This window comes from Dendrobates tinctorius, unplaced genomic scaffold (assembly GCF_039654945.1).
Source record: "Dendrobates tinctorius isolate UK_male_01 unplaced genomic scaffold, ASM3965494v1 ptg000223l, whole genome shotgun sequence".
Taxonomy (NCBI): domain Eukaryota; kingdom Metazoa; phylum Chordata; class Amphibia; order Anura; family Dendrobatidae; genus Dendrobates; species Dendrobates tinctorius.
In genome coordinates, this window is record NW_027361890.1 from 21,454,715 (window position 1) to 21,471,134 (window position 16,420).

General features: G+C 43.8%; 1 protein-coding gene across 6 annotated transcripts in view; it reads left to right on the forward strand.

The window, feature by feature from the left end:
• Window positions 1-16,021, forward strand: part of CBFA2T2 (CBFA2/RUNX1 partner transcriptional co-repressor 2) — a 48,740-nt gene extending 32,719 nt beyond the window's left edge. For 3 of the 6 annotated variants that reach the window (XM_073555387.1, XM_073555390.1, XM_073555389.1), the window contains exons 2-11: window positions 4,125-4,268; window positions 10,815-11,056; window positions 11,635-11,724; window positions 11,818-11,999; window positions 12,079-12,341; window positions 12,448-12,545; window positions 13,642-13,834; window positions 14,012-14,080; window positions 14,201-14,433; window positions 15,199-16,021. In XM_073555387.1, the coding sequence (XP_073411488.1) occupies window positions 4,125-4,268; window positions 10,815-11,056; window positions 11,635-11,724; window positions 11,818-11,999; window positions 12,079-12,341; window positions 12,448-12,545; window positions 13,642-13,834; window positions 14,012-14,080; window positions 14,201-14,433; window positions 15,199-15,474 (1,790 nt within the window). In that variant the 3' untranslated portion in view covers window positions 15,475-16,021. Of the gene's footprint in view, window positions 1-4,124; window positions 4,269-10,814; window positions 11,057-11,634; window positions 11,725-11,817; window positions 12,000-12,078; window positions 12,342-12,447; window positions 12,546-13,641; window positions 13,835-14,011; window positions 14,081-14,200; window positions 14,434-15,198 lie in introns of those variants that run through there. The other 3 variants (XM_073555391.1, XM_073555392.1, XM_073555388.1) reach the window with 2 other exon arrangements.
• The last annotated feature ends 399 nt before the right edge of the window (window positions 16,022-16,420 follow it).

A 16,420-nucleotide genomic window follows, 5' to 3' on the forward strand; every position in this document is an offset into this window, starting at 1 on the left:
TGTTTTATTGTGTAGGCGACCATCAATTTATTATCTACATTTCCATCTATTTAGGTCTGGTATGTGTTTGGTGAATCATTATACCCACAGTCATGTAGTGTGTGACCAGCTGTCCTATAGAAAACCGCAGATTATACCGTATACATTTGATATCCTGTTTCATTCATTCATACTCAGGCTGTGTGCACACGTGCGAAAACGCAGCAAAAACGCATAAAAAAAGCAGCCCATTGAATTCAATGGCATTCCGCACATGCTGTGCTAATGCTGTGTATTTTTCCGCTGTAAAATCGCATCGCGGAAAAATACGCAGCAGGCTCATTCTTTGTGCGGAATCGCGGGAATTCCGCACACATAGGAATGCATTGTTCCGCTTACTTTCCGCATGTGGCTATGGCCACCATGCGCAAAGTAAGTGGAAAATGTGCAGATGGTACCCACGGTCTGGAGAAGAGGAGATTCTCCTCCAGGCCCTGGGTACCATAATCCTGTAAAAAAATTAAAATAAAAAATGGTGATTTTCTCACCTTCCAGAATCCCACGCAGTGTTCCCTGGCCTCAGCGATGCTCCCGGCATCTTCCGGTCCCGGTGGTGCTTTGCGACAATGACATGAGATGACGTAGTGGTCTCGCCATACCGTAGCGGTCTCGCAAGACCGCTACGTCATCAAAGGTCGTTGTCGCGCAAGGCATCACTGGGACCTGAAGATGCGGCCCTAGCGTATTTCAGGGCAGGGAGGCAGGGAGTTGCGGAATTCCCGCGGAAATTTCCGTGGCAATTCCGCAACGTGTGCACATAGCCTCAAACGACCGTATAAAGTGGACTGAGATCTGAAAGCCGTGCACGGACTGGCCGGCGGTTCTCCCGACCCGAGTGTGACAGCTTCATATGTTTCTATGCAGCTGTCACGCTTGGGTCGAGATTGCCGCCAGCCAATCCATGCAATGCGTTCCAATCTCAGTCTGATTAATGCTGACGTCTGACTGTACCCTTACACCCCCTGTCGGAGGCCTCTCACTCAGCCAAATCTGTTATCCTGTTTTGCATTACTGATGAGGTGCAAATCCCTCAAAACACGTGTCCGCATATGGACTGTCTGATTTGACTTCTTATCCGAAGTCTTGTGGCAAGGTCCTTTGGGTGTGTGCACACTGAGCGTTTGCAGCAGATTTTTCTGCAACAAAAAACAGCGTTTTGACAGGAAAACACTGCGTAAAATCCGTGTTATTGAAACTTTTTTTTTTTTTAAAGTAAATTTGTGTCTTTTTCCCATTCATTTGAACAGGTGAAAAATGCTGCAACAAACAAAGAAATAATTGACATACTGCAGATGGGGGAAAAATGCTTTTGGTTTAAATTTGCAAGCAAAGAAATTAGCATCATGTGCATGAGATTTTAAAAATCTCAAATCGCGTTGTAAAATGCAGTGTTATTTTTTTTACCCTTGAAAAAACGTAGCTTGTGAACAAGCCCTTTCAAAGGGTGGATATTGATTTTTAGGTTTGCTGCTTCTTAAGGGTGGCCCTAGAGTTCCTCTCCTCTTCCTTCCTGAAGATGTGGTTTGAGTATTGGCCTACATTTGTGTAAACTGTGTCCTAACTTTTTCGGGCATGCCTGTGTAACTTTCCTAGTACATCTAACTACACTGCTGAAAAAAATACGGGAAATGCTAAAATACCACATTCTAGAGATCACTGAAACATATTGCAGTTGCAAATCTTCATTCATTACATAGTGGAATGCGTTGAGAGCAAAAAAAACACAAAAATATCAGTGTAAATCAAAATTAATATCTCATGGCAGTCTGGATTTGAAATGATACTTAAAATCAAAGTGGAAAATCAAATTAGTGTTTGTGGCCTCCTTTGCCTGTATGACCTCCCTACAATGCTTGGGCATGCTCCTGATGAGGCAGCGGATGTTCTCCGGAGTGATCTCTTCCCAGACCTGGATTAAAGCATCAGTCAACTCCTGGACAGTCTGTGGTGCAACATGGCATTGGTGGATGAAACAAGATATGATGTGCCCGATTGGGATTAAGGTCTGGGGAATGGTCAGGCCAGTCCATCGCGTCAATACCTTAATCATGCAGGAACTGTTGACACACTTCAGCCACATGAGGCCTAGAATTGTCATGCATCAGAAGAAACCAAGGGCCCGATGCATCTGCATATGGTCTCACAATGGGTCTGAGGATCTCATCCCAGTACCTAAAGGCAGTCATGGTACCTCTGGATAGCATATGAAGGGCTGCAGGTGACTGTCATAGTATCAGCTGTTAGCCTTGACTCCTGTGTACGCTGTAAGCACAACACCCACTTGTGGACGTCGGGCCTTCATACCGCCCTTATGGAGTCTGTTTCTGACAGTTTGAGCAGATAAATATTTCACGAATCCGTTCATTCCTCAACCAAAAATCTGCAAAAACCCTAGTCCATGCCCTCATCATCTCTCGCCTTGACTACTGCAACCTCCTGCTCCGTGGCCTCCCCTCGAACACTCTCGCACCCCTCCAATCTATTCTAAACACTTCTGCCCGACTAATTCACCTGTCCCCCCGCTATTCCCCAGCTTCTCCCCTCTGTCAATCCCTTCACTGGCTCCCCATTGCCCAGAGACTCCAGTACAAAACCCTAACCATGACATACAAAGCCTTCCACAACCTGTCTCCTCCATACATCTGTGACCTCGTCTCCCGATACTTTCCTGCACGCAACCTCCGATCCTCACAAGATCTCCTTCTCTACTCCCCTCTTATCTCTTCTTCCCACAATCGCATGCAAGATTTCTCTCGCGCATCACCCCTACTCTGGAACTCTCTACCACAACATATCAGACTCTCACCTACCATCGAAACCTTCAAAAAGAGGCTGAAGACCCACCTCTTCCAGCAAGCCTATAACCTGCAGTAACCACCGATCGACCAAAGCGCTGCATGACCAGCTCTACCCTCGCCTACTGTATTCTCACCCATCCCTTGTAGATTGTGAGCCTTCGTGGGCAGGGTCCTCTCTCCTCCTGTACCAGTTATGACTTGTATTGTTTAACATTATTGTACTTGTTTTTATTATGTATACCCCTCCTTACATGTAAAGTGCCATGGAATAAATGGTGCTATAACAATAAATAATAGTAATAATAATAAATGGAAATTAGTAGCCCGCTGGAGGTCATTTTGCAGGGTTCTGGCACTGTTCTTCCTGTTTCTCCCTCCTTGCACAAAAGAGGAGGTTGTAGTCCTGCTGGGTTGTTGCTCTTCTATGGATCTCTCCACATCTCCTGGTGTACTGGCCTGTATCATGGTATCATGCTTTGGATACTGTGCTGACAGACAGCTACCCTTCTTGCCATAGTTTGCATTGATGTGCCCTCCTGAATGATCTGCACTACCTCAGCAACTTCTGTGGCTTGTACACACCCGCCTCATGCTATTGTACAGTACCTCTGTCTGAGAGCAATGACAAAATGCAAAAGTAACCAAAACAGCTAAAAAGGATGAGAACAGAGAACTGGTCTGTGGTGACTTCCTACAGAACCACTCCACTCCTTTATAGGGGTAGTCTTGGTAATTGAGTTTCATTTCTACCTGCTGTCTGTTCCATTTGCACAACAGCAGGAGAAATTGATTCATAATCAGTGTTGCTTCATAACTGGACAGGTTGATTTCTCAGAAGTGTGATTGATTTGGAGTTACGTTGTGTTGTTTAAGTGTTCCCTTTTATTTTTTGAGCAGTGTAGTTGGGACTTGCAAACTGTTTGTCATTGGTAATCCTATAAGCAAGGGCAGCTTGTTATATTTTGTGTTATTTATTGAGAAGAATAATCTGTTAGTGTGGAAGCTGCCCACAAACTGATGTTGACGGACTTTTAATTTTATTAATGCAAAGTGATGTACTAACTTGTGATGGGTCTCTGTGCTTATCAACACACTGACCAACAGGGCAGTATGGGTAAGTTATTACTTTACTTTGAGTGCTCCCTGTATTGATTGTTGGTATTAGAAATTCATATGTGGGGAGTCTTCTGGTGCAACCACAGCTGTGCATGATGGTCTAGCGCATAGGTGCATATAATATTCACAGGATATCTATATTTATGTTATGTCATCTTTGTTCATTTGTAGTCACTGGAGATAAGAGGGTGCCTTCAATGCCCGGGTCTCCCATGGAAGTGAAGATTCATTCTCGATCCTCACCTCCTACCATGGCACCTTTGCCACCTGTAAACCCAAGTGGCCCACGGCCTGTGTCCTTCCCACCCTCGTCACGTATGTATTCTGAGAACACAATGCTCTCTATAGAATATAGTTTTCGTTTTATATACAGTTAAGTGATCATTTATGAGAGATGACTTTATCCTACTTCTATGTACTCCATGGCTTTCGGGAAGGCTGGGTGACAACCAATATGGCTGCTTGTAAACTACTTAACGTATTCTTATAATTTTCCAGTCTACTGGCAGGCAAGTTTGCTATGTTAAGGTGCAATCACACCAGCTGATTTCACCGTACTAGATGAACGTCAATTTACCTATTTAAATATTTTCCGATCATCGGTCATTGAATAACCTATATACACAGGTAGAACGCGCTTTAGATGTGCACTGAAGGATCTGTAATACACTGCTCAGTACAGGTGCTGTTTACACAGGATGATGTACTTCCAAGAGCAATGATCATTTCACCCGACGAATGAGTGCTTTGCTTGGTCACCCGTTAATCGTCAGCCTGTTTAGACTGTACGATTATTGGGAATTGCGCATTCCTATAATAGTGCAGTGTAAATGTATCTTTAGGCCGGGATCACACATGCGAGGGATACAGCCGAGTCTTGCATGTTAATACCTGGCACTGCCGCCGGCACTCGGATTGGAGCGTGCGGCCGCATAGAAATACATGGAGCCGCACGCTCCGCTCCCGAGTGCCGGGTATTAACATGCGAGACTCTGCCGTATTCCTCGCATGTGTGGTCTTGGTCTTACACAACAATCGGTGGCTAAAGCACACATCTCTACAAAGCAGGAAAAGCTTTCTGTGGGAGTTGTCATTCTAGCCATATTGATTGTCGCCCATCTTTACCACAAACTTCTACAACTAAGAAATGGCTAAATAGAATTTTTTTGTATTCTGGTCAAAATAAATGCTATAATGGCCTAGATGATTGTTTGAACAGTGTGGATGCCACTGCTGGAGCCACAGTCAATAATCCGCTCTCCCTCAAACCACGGCAAGGAGGAGAAATGCAAGTATGGCACTGACACAGATGTCCAAGCACTGATCTTCATACTTCATATGTTCAGTGCCATAGATTTAGAATGAAGCAGCATTCTCATCTTGGCTGTAGTCTTTTAGCCAGGAGAGAACCAATAGAGAATGGGGGAGCTTGTGCCTTGTGATCAGTGGGGGTCTCCATGATTGAAGTCAAACCAATCTTAAGTATCACCAATGGATAGGTTCTTTAACAAAGGAGGGCAATGCAATTACATAGGGTTAAATCATTTTTTTTTTTTTATTTGGGGGAAATGCTTTTTTTTACCAGTATGACTTCAAGTGTGTCGCACATGTGAGCTACTGTGGCGCCCCTGAGGGTTCAGTTGCCACAGAGGTACTGCACCTCCTCCTGAGGTGTGGTGCCCCACCATCCAGGTGAGTTGGAGACCCTAACCACGCTCCAACACTCGCATCCCACACAACACGGTAGTTCAGTAAAGTCACATTGCGGCTCCCTGCTTAGAGTGTAGCAGAGCACCTTTGGTGGCTCCCTGCTTGGAGCACGAAACGTGCTGGGAGGCGGGTGGAGTTTAGAATACATAAAAGAGTGGGAAGGTTAAGGGTGTGTGCAGACGCTGCAGAATCCGCTGCGGATTAATCCGCACGGATTTTGCAAAACCGCAGGTAAACCGCAGGTCAAAAGACCTGCGGATTATCTGCGGTTTTGCCTGCGGTTTGGTCCTGCGGATTCACCATCTCCACAATGGTGGAGATAGGAACCCGCTGCGGATTCCGCAGAAAGAATTGACATGTCACTTCTTTCTGCGGTTTCAAAACCGCAGCAAATCCGCGCGGATTTTTCCGCAACATCTACACAGCGGTTTTTTTTTACCATTCATTTGAATGGTACTGTACACCGCAGCTAAAACTGTGCACATACCCTTAGAATTTCAGAGAGTTCGGAGTCAGTCAGCGAGGAGTGAGGAAAGAAGATCCCTTGGAGAGGGATGGAGGAAGGAGGTGCTGCAGCAGATCTCAGTGACCTGGGTCTGCTGGCACGGGAAAGGAAAGAAAAAGACATTGAACAGAAACCTGATCTTCCATAAGAAGGAAAGACTAGTACGGAACGTAGGAATAAAAGGGAACAGAGGACGTGGGTTAGAGGAAGAACCCTGCCTAGAAGTTCTAAGCGCAAGGCCGGGGCCCGGTCCTCGAGGTTGTATGGACACTAATGGTTCTACAGCAGACACTGGTGGAGTAGTGGGTTGTAAGTGCACTACTCCCATCTAAGACTTGGGGGCACAACAGCAAACATTGATAGTGAGCCGGGATTCAGGAGTAAGGAGTCCCCGAAGCAGGCTACAGCTGTCTGCCGTACAAGTAGAGTTCTTGGGAACATCTGTCAGGTGGAACTCCAGTGTAACTCAGTACTAGGAGATGTTCACACTTAAAGGCGCTATAGAGGAGACGTTCAGAAAGGCACATGTTGGCGGAGTGTTGGAAGGGAGCGTCCTATCTTGCCTGGAGGTCGGCTGAGTCCCTGACCCGGAGGACACAGCACGGAGGCAGGCACCTGTGTGTACTACAGACTGTGAGTAAAGCTTTGGAACTCAAAGAAAAAAGAAACATCCGGCACTGTCCCTGAGAATGAAATACCCGCAAAGCCACTTATAACCGCTATCAGTGTGACACCTGTAACCCTGGCTGAACGGGTGCTCTATCCATGTGAAGAAAAAACATGAAATATCATAGAAAAAGACAGCAGGATGGCACTCACCGTTCTCTTGAAATGATTCACTTGGAAGTGCATTGTGCACGAAACGGCTGTCGTCTGTCTTTTTGCTTTTCTCCCGTGCCATTGCCTATGCTTTATTAATATGAAATAAAGTGAATCATTTCAAGAGACCGGTGAGTGCCATCCTGCTGTCTTTTTCTACTATAAAGCTTTGGAACTACAAGCCCTGGTGTCCTCCAGTCATTCCTGCGCCAACAAACCTTGTACCGCTACAACTGGGTACTAGCTTCTACACTGCTGCGCCTCTCAGCTACCCCTACATCTACACTGCCCTGGGACTACAGCTGTACCTGTGGGGAGCTTCACCATCTTGGCTGCAACACACCACCAGTCCCAGAGGATCTGCATGCAGCGTCGGCTTAACATCTCCCTTGCCGAACACCACAGGTGGCGTCACGAACTATTCATCAATTCTATTTCATTGTTCTTTCACCCCCTTTTGCCATGGAGCCCCAGGGCCACGGACCGCGTCACAGCTTCCGTGACAACTCCCATTGAGATCAACGGGCCCGGTGCCAAGTACCCCGATAGCCCTGGCCGGCGCTCCATTCCCACACCATATAATCATATGTGACTAGAGGAAGCCATATAGATTCAATACCTGACAGAGAATCCTTCTGGCCCCTCACACCATACATATGCACACTTGGATTAACCGAGCATGTATCTTTTTTTAATTTAAATAGTGAGAAGGAAGTAAACTGCTTCCAGATGGCTTTGGTGGCTACTTATTCTCCTTTGGTTCTAAGGACTTGTGCATTGAAATTAAACATGCTCTATCAGATGATATCGGGCACAATCAGGAGTCCCACCGTAATAAAATAGTCGGATTCGGCCAACTTGCCTCTAATTTCTCTAAATGAGTGTTATGGAGCAGTAGCATACATGCCCTACCACTGCACCATGCAGGTTCCTCACCGTGGCTTTGCTGGTAATAAAAGAATAAAATGTTGTGTCCTAGCGATAACTATAGGTCTGAGTGGATAAAACGATAAGTGGACCTTTATTTATAGATGCAATCATGCCTTAGTCATGTATACCATTCAGCCCTGTCTATATGCAATCAGACATGGCGTATTTTTATTATGTTTCTGGATACTTGTTAATGAGCCCCTGAGAACTATATTCCCAATGAAAGGTCTCCTGCACACATCAGTGTCTCCGGTATGTGTGATGAGTCTTCACATGTACTGGAGACTTACACTCTTGGACCCATTCAGTTTTTTGCAGGGCTGCACACATGGACCATGTGTTCGTGTGACCCACACGTGAACTTGTCCGTTTTTTCTAGGCAGCACGGACATCAATACATCCCACATAAGTGCACATGGATGACATAGTGTCATTCCTGTGCCGTCCTTGTGACATGGACTGAAATGGAATGCAAAATAGCAATGACAAAGATAGAGATAGATAATAGAAATATGTCAGTGAGATATCTAATCAGTGCTTTGCATGCAGAGTTTTTTTGTACTTGTATTTAACAAATAAATGAAGAAAAAAATGTAGTGGGGTCCCCCCCTATCTTTAATAACCAGCTAAGGGAAAGCAGACAGCTGTGAGCTGGTCTCATTTGTCTGGGAAGGGAACAATAACCATTAACATTTCCAGCGTATTTAAATCAGCTAGACAGGTAGTGTGGCGAGCACTCTTGCTTGTAGAGATCCGAGGTTCTGGTCAAGTGATATGCGCCTATAATCCAAGGTGCAGGTGCGCTGGACCTCCCCTGGACCCAGGTGTCCTTTGCAATCAGAATATCCTTTATACCGTTCAGCAAACCTTGCCAACAGCGACTATATGAATAAGACCCTGTGAGGGTCGAAACATTATGTTCTTGTCGCCTCACCATTTTCTCTATCCCTGCTCCTGAATTGTGTTTTTGCTGCATCTATACAATACAATTTTCACAACCATCTATCAAGAGTGTGCAGTGATTGAACATTTCTCTATATCAGCTCACAGCTGTCTGCTTAGCGTTTAACTGGTTATTAAAAAGAGAGGACCCTAAAATAAAATGATGTGAGGTCCCCCTTATTTTTTAATAGCCAGCAACGGCTAAGCAGACAGCTGAGGACTGATATTAATAGGCTGGGAAAGGCCATGGATATTGCCTCCTTCCCATCCTTATAAGATCCACCCTCAGCCATCCCAGGAACGGCGCATCCATTAGATGCTCCAATTCTGATGCTTGGCCTCGGCTCTTCCCGATTGCCCTGGTGCGGTGGTAATTGGGGTAATGGTTTGCGGGGTGATGTCATGTTTGTAATGTAAGCTGACTTGAAGCCCAGGGGTTAGTAATGGAGAGGTGTCAGATACCTCCATTACTAACCTTGTAGTCAAAAGAAATAAACACACAGAAAAGTCTTTTTTTTGTAAAAATCACTCCTTGACAATTTCCATCTTTAACCCATTTATTAAAAAAAGAATTAATCCACACTGGTCCGCCGTAGGTCCCACGATGATCCCTGTCATCTTTGTCCAGCGTATGGAGCCTAGTTCAGAGAAAAAAGCTCCATAGGCTGCAGCAGCAGCCACTGCCAGTTCTCACGCTGCCCCCCACGAGAACCCAACTGCAGTGACATCTGCAAGGTTACTGCAGTTCACAGCCACTGGTACTCATGAGGGCAGCGCGAGAGCCAGAATGATGAGCGGTGACGCCTCTTCATTGCTAATCACTGGGCTTGATGTCAGCTGACATCAACCCCATAAACCATTGCCCTGATTTCCACCGCCATAGGGCAATCGGGAAGAGTCAAGGCTGAGCACCAGAATTGGCGCATCTAATGGAGGCGCCGTTTTTTGGGCGCCTGAGGGCTTGACTTATTACTCTGCGAATGGCACAATATCCATGGACCTTCTTATCCTATTAATATCAGCACACACCTGTCTGCTTAGCCTTTTGCAGGTTATTAAAAATAGGGTAACTCCACTCCATTTTTTTAAATAGCTAAATACAAGTACAAAAAACTACACCTGCATAGTACTGATTATATATCTCACTGACCTATTTCTTTCTCTTATCTTTGCACATCTAACACCTAAATATCTGTCATTCCTATTCTAGCATGCGTCACATTAATTGGTGCAGATGGATGCCACATGTACACACATGGATGGCACACGGATTGTACGCACGAACACAGATGGCAGTGGTACTGTTTTTTCCAGTACTGGAAATATCAGGACTTGTGAAGGAGGCTTAAGTGATGTGTATGAATAATTGAGTCATTTTCCTTAGTATTCATGCTTAGACATTTTTACATTTTCTTTATTGTAAAAAGTATCCATTCTGAATTTTTAGGGAGCTGTGCAGATGCAGATTACACTAAGTATATTGCGGTAACACAGATTGGTAAATATAGCTAGCAAACTACAAATTTGAGGATAACAAAAATGCTTCTAAAAGCTAATATACCTAGGTGTAAAGCCGTACGTCTTTGGGTTATATTCAGTTACACAGCATGGCGGTAGGACAGTGCCTCAATATATTTCTATTATGTTTCTTAACTCTTTGATCCTACAGCCTGGCATCTAAATGCAGAATGTATATAGACAAAGAATAAACAGGATACAGCCGGATCCTTTTTGATCATTTCTATAGTTCATCCATTAATATCCTAATTGGCATTTTTCCTGTTATTGTTGATTTTTGCTTTTGTTGTGTATTTGTTTTTTTTGTCTGGCTTCTTCTGCTCTCTGCACCTTTATACCTTGTTCTTCACTTACAGTCCAGAAACTAATATTTTATATGTACACCGACATATGTGTGCCATATTACCCTGAATAAAAATCACTTCTATATTCTGCAGTTTCTAATGGAATGAACCATTCTCCTTCATCCCTGAACGGCGCTCCATCTCCACCACAGCGCTCCAGCAATGGTCCTTCATCATCCTCATCCTCCTCTATAGCCAATCAGCAGCTCCCTGCCACATGTGGAGTAAGGCAGCTCAGCAAGCTGAAGAGGTTCCTCACCACGTTACAGCAGTTTGGCAACGATATCTCTCCAGAGATTGGGGAAAAGGTCCGAACCCTTGTTCTTGCTCTGGTGGTAAGTTGAAGCTAGGAACTACTCAAAATTGAAGTAGATACAGTGACTCAAAGAATTGCTGTAGGACAGTGGTCTTCTTTATTGCGACTCTCGTGCTGTTGAAAAACTACAACTTGTGGCTCTCAGGGCTTGCTGTTAGTTGAAGTTTCTCAAGAGTAGGACATCTACAACCTGAGGACCACCCCTGTAGAAAAACAAATTGTTTGTTAAACATGTAAGGAACCATATAGTGCATCAAATCCATACTTGCCAACAGTCCATTGAACTGGACCACAAAAGAGGTCTGGCTTAGCAAAGACGCAGCCATAAGTGGTTGTTTTTGGACATTCTGGACAGGGTTTAAATATAATTGTAGCATTTTTAATTGCAGATCCAGTAATGATGGGCATATTGTAACAGTTAGTCTACTGTTAAAAATAATGTAGAAACCAAGCAATAAGTATGAGAACCGCTGTGCGGGCTTTAATAGCTGATGGGAATCCATTGAGATCCATTACAGGCCTGAGGCCTGACCTGAAATCTATTCCAATAGTCTCATTGCCCTGTGTGGTCATTTTAACCTCTTGTATGTTCTACAGAATTCCACTATAACCATAGAAGAATTTCACTGCAAACTCCAGGAGGCCACCAACTTCCCTCTACGACCATTTGTCATCCCGTTCCTCAAGGTGAAAATTCTAGATGCATCCGCCACTGATCTATGTTGGCTGGCAATTTACTTATGGGGTTAACTGTAATCTGAATGCTGATTTTACTTTCAGGCCAACTTGCCGCTTCTCCAGAGGGAACTGCTGCACTGCGCTCGTGCTGCCAAGCAAACTCCCTCACAGTACTTGGCGCAACATGAACACATCCTCCTCAGTACCAACACTTCTTCTCCATCTGACTCCTCTGAGCTGCTTATGGAAGTCAATGGGAATGGAAAGAGACATAGCCCAGAGAGGTATGGGGTTAAGCATGACATGATGTGAGAGATTTTGAATCGTAAATATTACAAATCAAACCATTTTCTTCCTTTGTAGGAGAGAAGATAATTGCTTTGAAAGAGAGCCTTTACCCCCAGAGCCAACAGTTAAGAGGGTGTGCACCATCAGCCCAGCCCCCCGACACAGCCCAGCTCTGTCTTTGCCCCTCTTGAACAATTCCAGCCAGTTCCACCCTACCCCTCCACCCCTGCAGCACTACACGCTGGATGATATACCTGGATCACAGTTGTACAGGGAGCCTCTGGGCAAGATTGTGGAGTGCAGAGATGGAAGGGAGCGCCACCATGCTGTCACAGGAGGTAAGCGCAATGCTTCTTTCCTAAATATGTGTTCTTCTCCGTAACATGGTCTGATTGCTACAACTGTTTCTAATTCAACCATTCAACCTTATTTCTCGATATGCAGGAATCAATGGCGGCTTAAACAATGGTTACCAAGAAGAACTTGTAGATCACCGACTGACAGAGAGAGAATGGGCAGAGGAATGGAAACATTTGGATCATGTAAGGCTACTAAAATAAATTTTGGAATGCAATCTTGCATATTATTTTTTTTTTTTTTGTTTTAAATAAAAGTGCTTCAGCTAGTAAGAGTGAAATTGATTTGTATTAGGAAATTGCTATTTATGCAATTATCTGACTTTTTTGAAGTTCTCTTTACCTCATTTGGTCACTTCATAAGGTAAAATGTACATACCGGGGCGACTGCTCAGGACCCCAGTGACCTTGACACCCTGCAGCAACCTGAGAATGTAAATCTTCACTGTCCTAGACCCCTTCACTATTTGTACATAGAATAGTATGGTGTGGACGTATGTGGGCACTAGTATTATTTGAACACTGTATTGCAGTATTATTTGTGCATTGTATAGCAGAATTAATTATGTATGCAGTAAAGAGATCCTGCCCAAACCCCAGGCAGCATGAATCAGATTGCAGCCAGGTACTGTATGTTTTTCACTGAAGCACTTTGGCCGACTTCTCCCAGCGCCTTTCAAGCGAAACGCCTGTTAATCGCCTGCAGCGTCGCTGGGAAAAGCCGGCCGAGAGCGGAGCAGGACTAGTCTGGTCCACGGCGATGGTCCCCATTCGGCTCTCCTGAGTATACCATCTTTAAAATGCCCTGGCATCTCAGAGGAAAATATACTTGGCTGTAATTGTGTAGCTGGGATGTGATTCATGGTACCAATGGTTTGTGCAGCTTGAATTTTTAACTAGATGTCAGATTGTTTCAAAATTATTTAGCCATGTAATTAAAACTTGTATTATTGTCTATAGTTTTGTGTTAGTGCTTTTTATATTTTAATTCGAGATCAAATCCCACCAATGACAACATCTGCAAGAAGTTTATATGTTCTCCCTGTGGGTTTCAGTTTTCTCCCATAGACATACTGATAGGAAATTTAGATCTGAGCCCCAATGGGACAGTGATAATGATGTCTGTAAAGAGCTGTGGAATTAATGGCGCTGTAGAAGCACGTAATCTAATACTACATGCACTGCTTACTTCACATGTTCATTGACAATGTAGAAGACATATATCGCCATCTTGTGTTTTAGAAGGCAAATTACAAGGTTTAATGGTGTGATTTTTGAATAGGCCTTGAATTGCATCATGGAGATGGTGGAAAAGACGAAACGCTCTATGGCAGTGCTGCGCAGATGTCAGGAGGTGGACAGGGATGAGCTGAATTACTGGAAAAGGCGTTACAGCGAGTCCTCTGAGCTTAGGAAAGGAAATGAACACTTAAGCAGGCAGTACAGTCCGACATCAACTGACTCTGGCACCAGTGGTAAGAAAATATGTACAAACACACTTTTCTGGAGTGTATAGTTTTGTTAGTACTATATTACCTGCCAGTAGCAAAGGCAACCATCCACATGTTGGGTACTTGTTAGGAGGCAGCCATTCCTATGTCCATGAGAACTCAACCTACTACTTTATAAAGCTTTGCTATTCTTTCTTGCAGACTCTCTCAGGGACTTTGGAAGCCGAGTTGGAGGGAATTATGTCACTGAAGAAATCTGGAGGAAAGCAGGTATTGAACATGGCCTTATGTACTGTTTTGTGTGTGTGTGTATAATATATTTTATTTATTTTTAGGATGAAATATATATATTTTTTTTATTAATTTTTACCATTTAAAATATTAATACAGTAAATTCGACCATCAACATTAACCTCCCTCCTCCCTACACAGAAGAAGCGGTTAATGAGGTGAAGCGACAGGCCATGTCTGAGGTACAAAAGGCGGTAACTGAGGCCGAAAAGAAAGCGTGTGAGACAATCGCTTTAGAGAGAGCCAGGATGGATCAGACTATCGCAGATGCCAAGAGGAGGGCAGCTGAAGACGCGTTCCTCGTAGTAAATGAGCAGGAGGAGTCAACCGAGGTATGAAATGGAGTTCATCAGCTGCAGAGATCCTCAGGGTCTCGGCATGTCTGTACTCTCCGACTCTGCCTTTTTCAAGCATCACATATATGGTTCATGCTTGGGTTAAGCCAAAAAGGTCTGTTAGTATTGTCTTCTATTAGACATTTCTAACACATGCACCTTTTTGCTATTTTTTTAAATTTAGATTCCATTGCATTATGCAGCTTTTGCTCCAGATTTGAGGACTGTTTCTGCATAAACATGGCCAAGTGCTAGCAGGGTAGCATGTCAAATAAAATGAAAAACTGTCTCCTGTTAAACAATGATCTCTGACATCACATTCATCTAATGGAGAGTTACTTGGGATGTACAGTACAGTGTTGTAGTGTGGTGGATCTGTAGTGGAGGGTAAAAGCTGAATTGCTGCCATGTTTCCTGGCAGAGATGTAATCATACTCATTTACCTTGTTCTTGCCTATAGCCTTATTCACCTATGATTAGGAAGGGGAGGGGAAATTAAGAAAAAGATCTAATTTTAATGTAAGCCAATATGAGGAATAAAATAAGACACACACTCTCCCCAAAACTGGTCTCTCAATTGCCCACATTCCAATTTTGATCTGTCCCTCCTTTATATAAACTGATTATATGATTGATCTTCTCTACTTGATGTATGATACAGCTGAATAGTGTGGAGGATGGGTTAATACCCAAGTTCAGACCCCTCCTATTTCTCCTTGAAATTTGATAATCTTACAATATATTTTTTTTCTTTTTTTGCAGAGCTGTTGGAACTGTGGTCGTAAGGCTAGCGAGACCTGCAGTGGATGTAACATTGCTCGCTACTGCGGATCATTCTGCCAGCACAAAGACTGGGAAAAGCATCATCGAATCTGTGGCCAGACTCTACATGGCCCTTCCAAGCCATTAACTCCTATCCGCTCCTTAGTACCCAAACCCTCAGACCCCATTTTGCTTAGTCCCGCTGTGGAACGGTCATCCAATGCCACCTCACGCTCCTCCACTCCTGCGTCTGTCACGGCTGTCGAAAGCTTGTGAATGAGGAACTTGGTCTACATTGTCTTGTTTTTTGTTATATTTGTCACCCACAAGGACTTTGGATTACACTATAAGAATATATCTAGATATGAACCCTTTGCATGTGGATTTGATATGTGGTGGAACAAACGGATTGCAAAAGAGTTGCACAAGACATCAAGAACTTGGAAGATTTGCTGTCTAAACCAAATATCAATCCATACTGTTCTGTTCCCAACCACAGAATGCATCAAGGCGTACGTGATTGTGGACCATGTACCGTCACATAATGGGCCAGTTTTGGTTCTAAAGATGGAGCCCCTAATAATAAGAACTTTTAGGTGTGGCTGAGACTCAGACTAATAATCTGGTCGTCACCAAAATAGCAGCACAAGATGTCACGTTGTTACTTCGCATGATATTTTTTTAATTGTCCTTTCCCCTTGTACATTTGTCTTTGTTTTTGTAATTGACTTTACAGTGTATTTGTGTAACTTAGCTGCTAAGCCCCTCCACTTAAGAATATAACTGAGAATAGTAAGTCAGAAATAAAGGAAGAGCAACCCGCTCAGGTAGTAAGTGTTCCTTACAATGGGCAAAAGCTGGTGCTTGTTACTGGGAAGCTAGAGATAGAAGTAGGCAGTATCAGAAGAGTAATGGAAATATAGAGATAAGGGGAAAATGATGTGCCCCACACTTACTATGCAATTGGTTCATATACATTCTTCAAATGAGGCTTTCCTGGTTCTTTAAATTTTCCCATGGTCACGTACAAGATTTTCAAGTATGTAACTCATTGTACAGCTGGCCTTCAAAGCCAGCCACAGGGTGTTACGACTTTTTTATTTTTCCAATGCATTAAAAAGAAATAGCAAATAGTCTGGATTTTAAAAAACTGCTCTGCTTAATGTATACAGCTCCTATGGAGAGCGAAGTGTCTCAGCAGTTCTACACAACAAACAAGAAC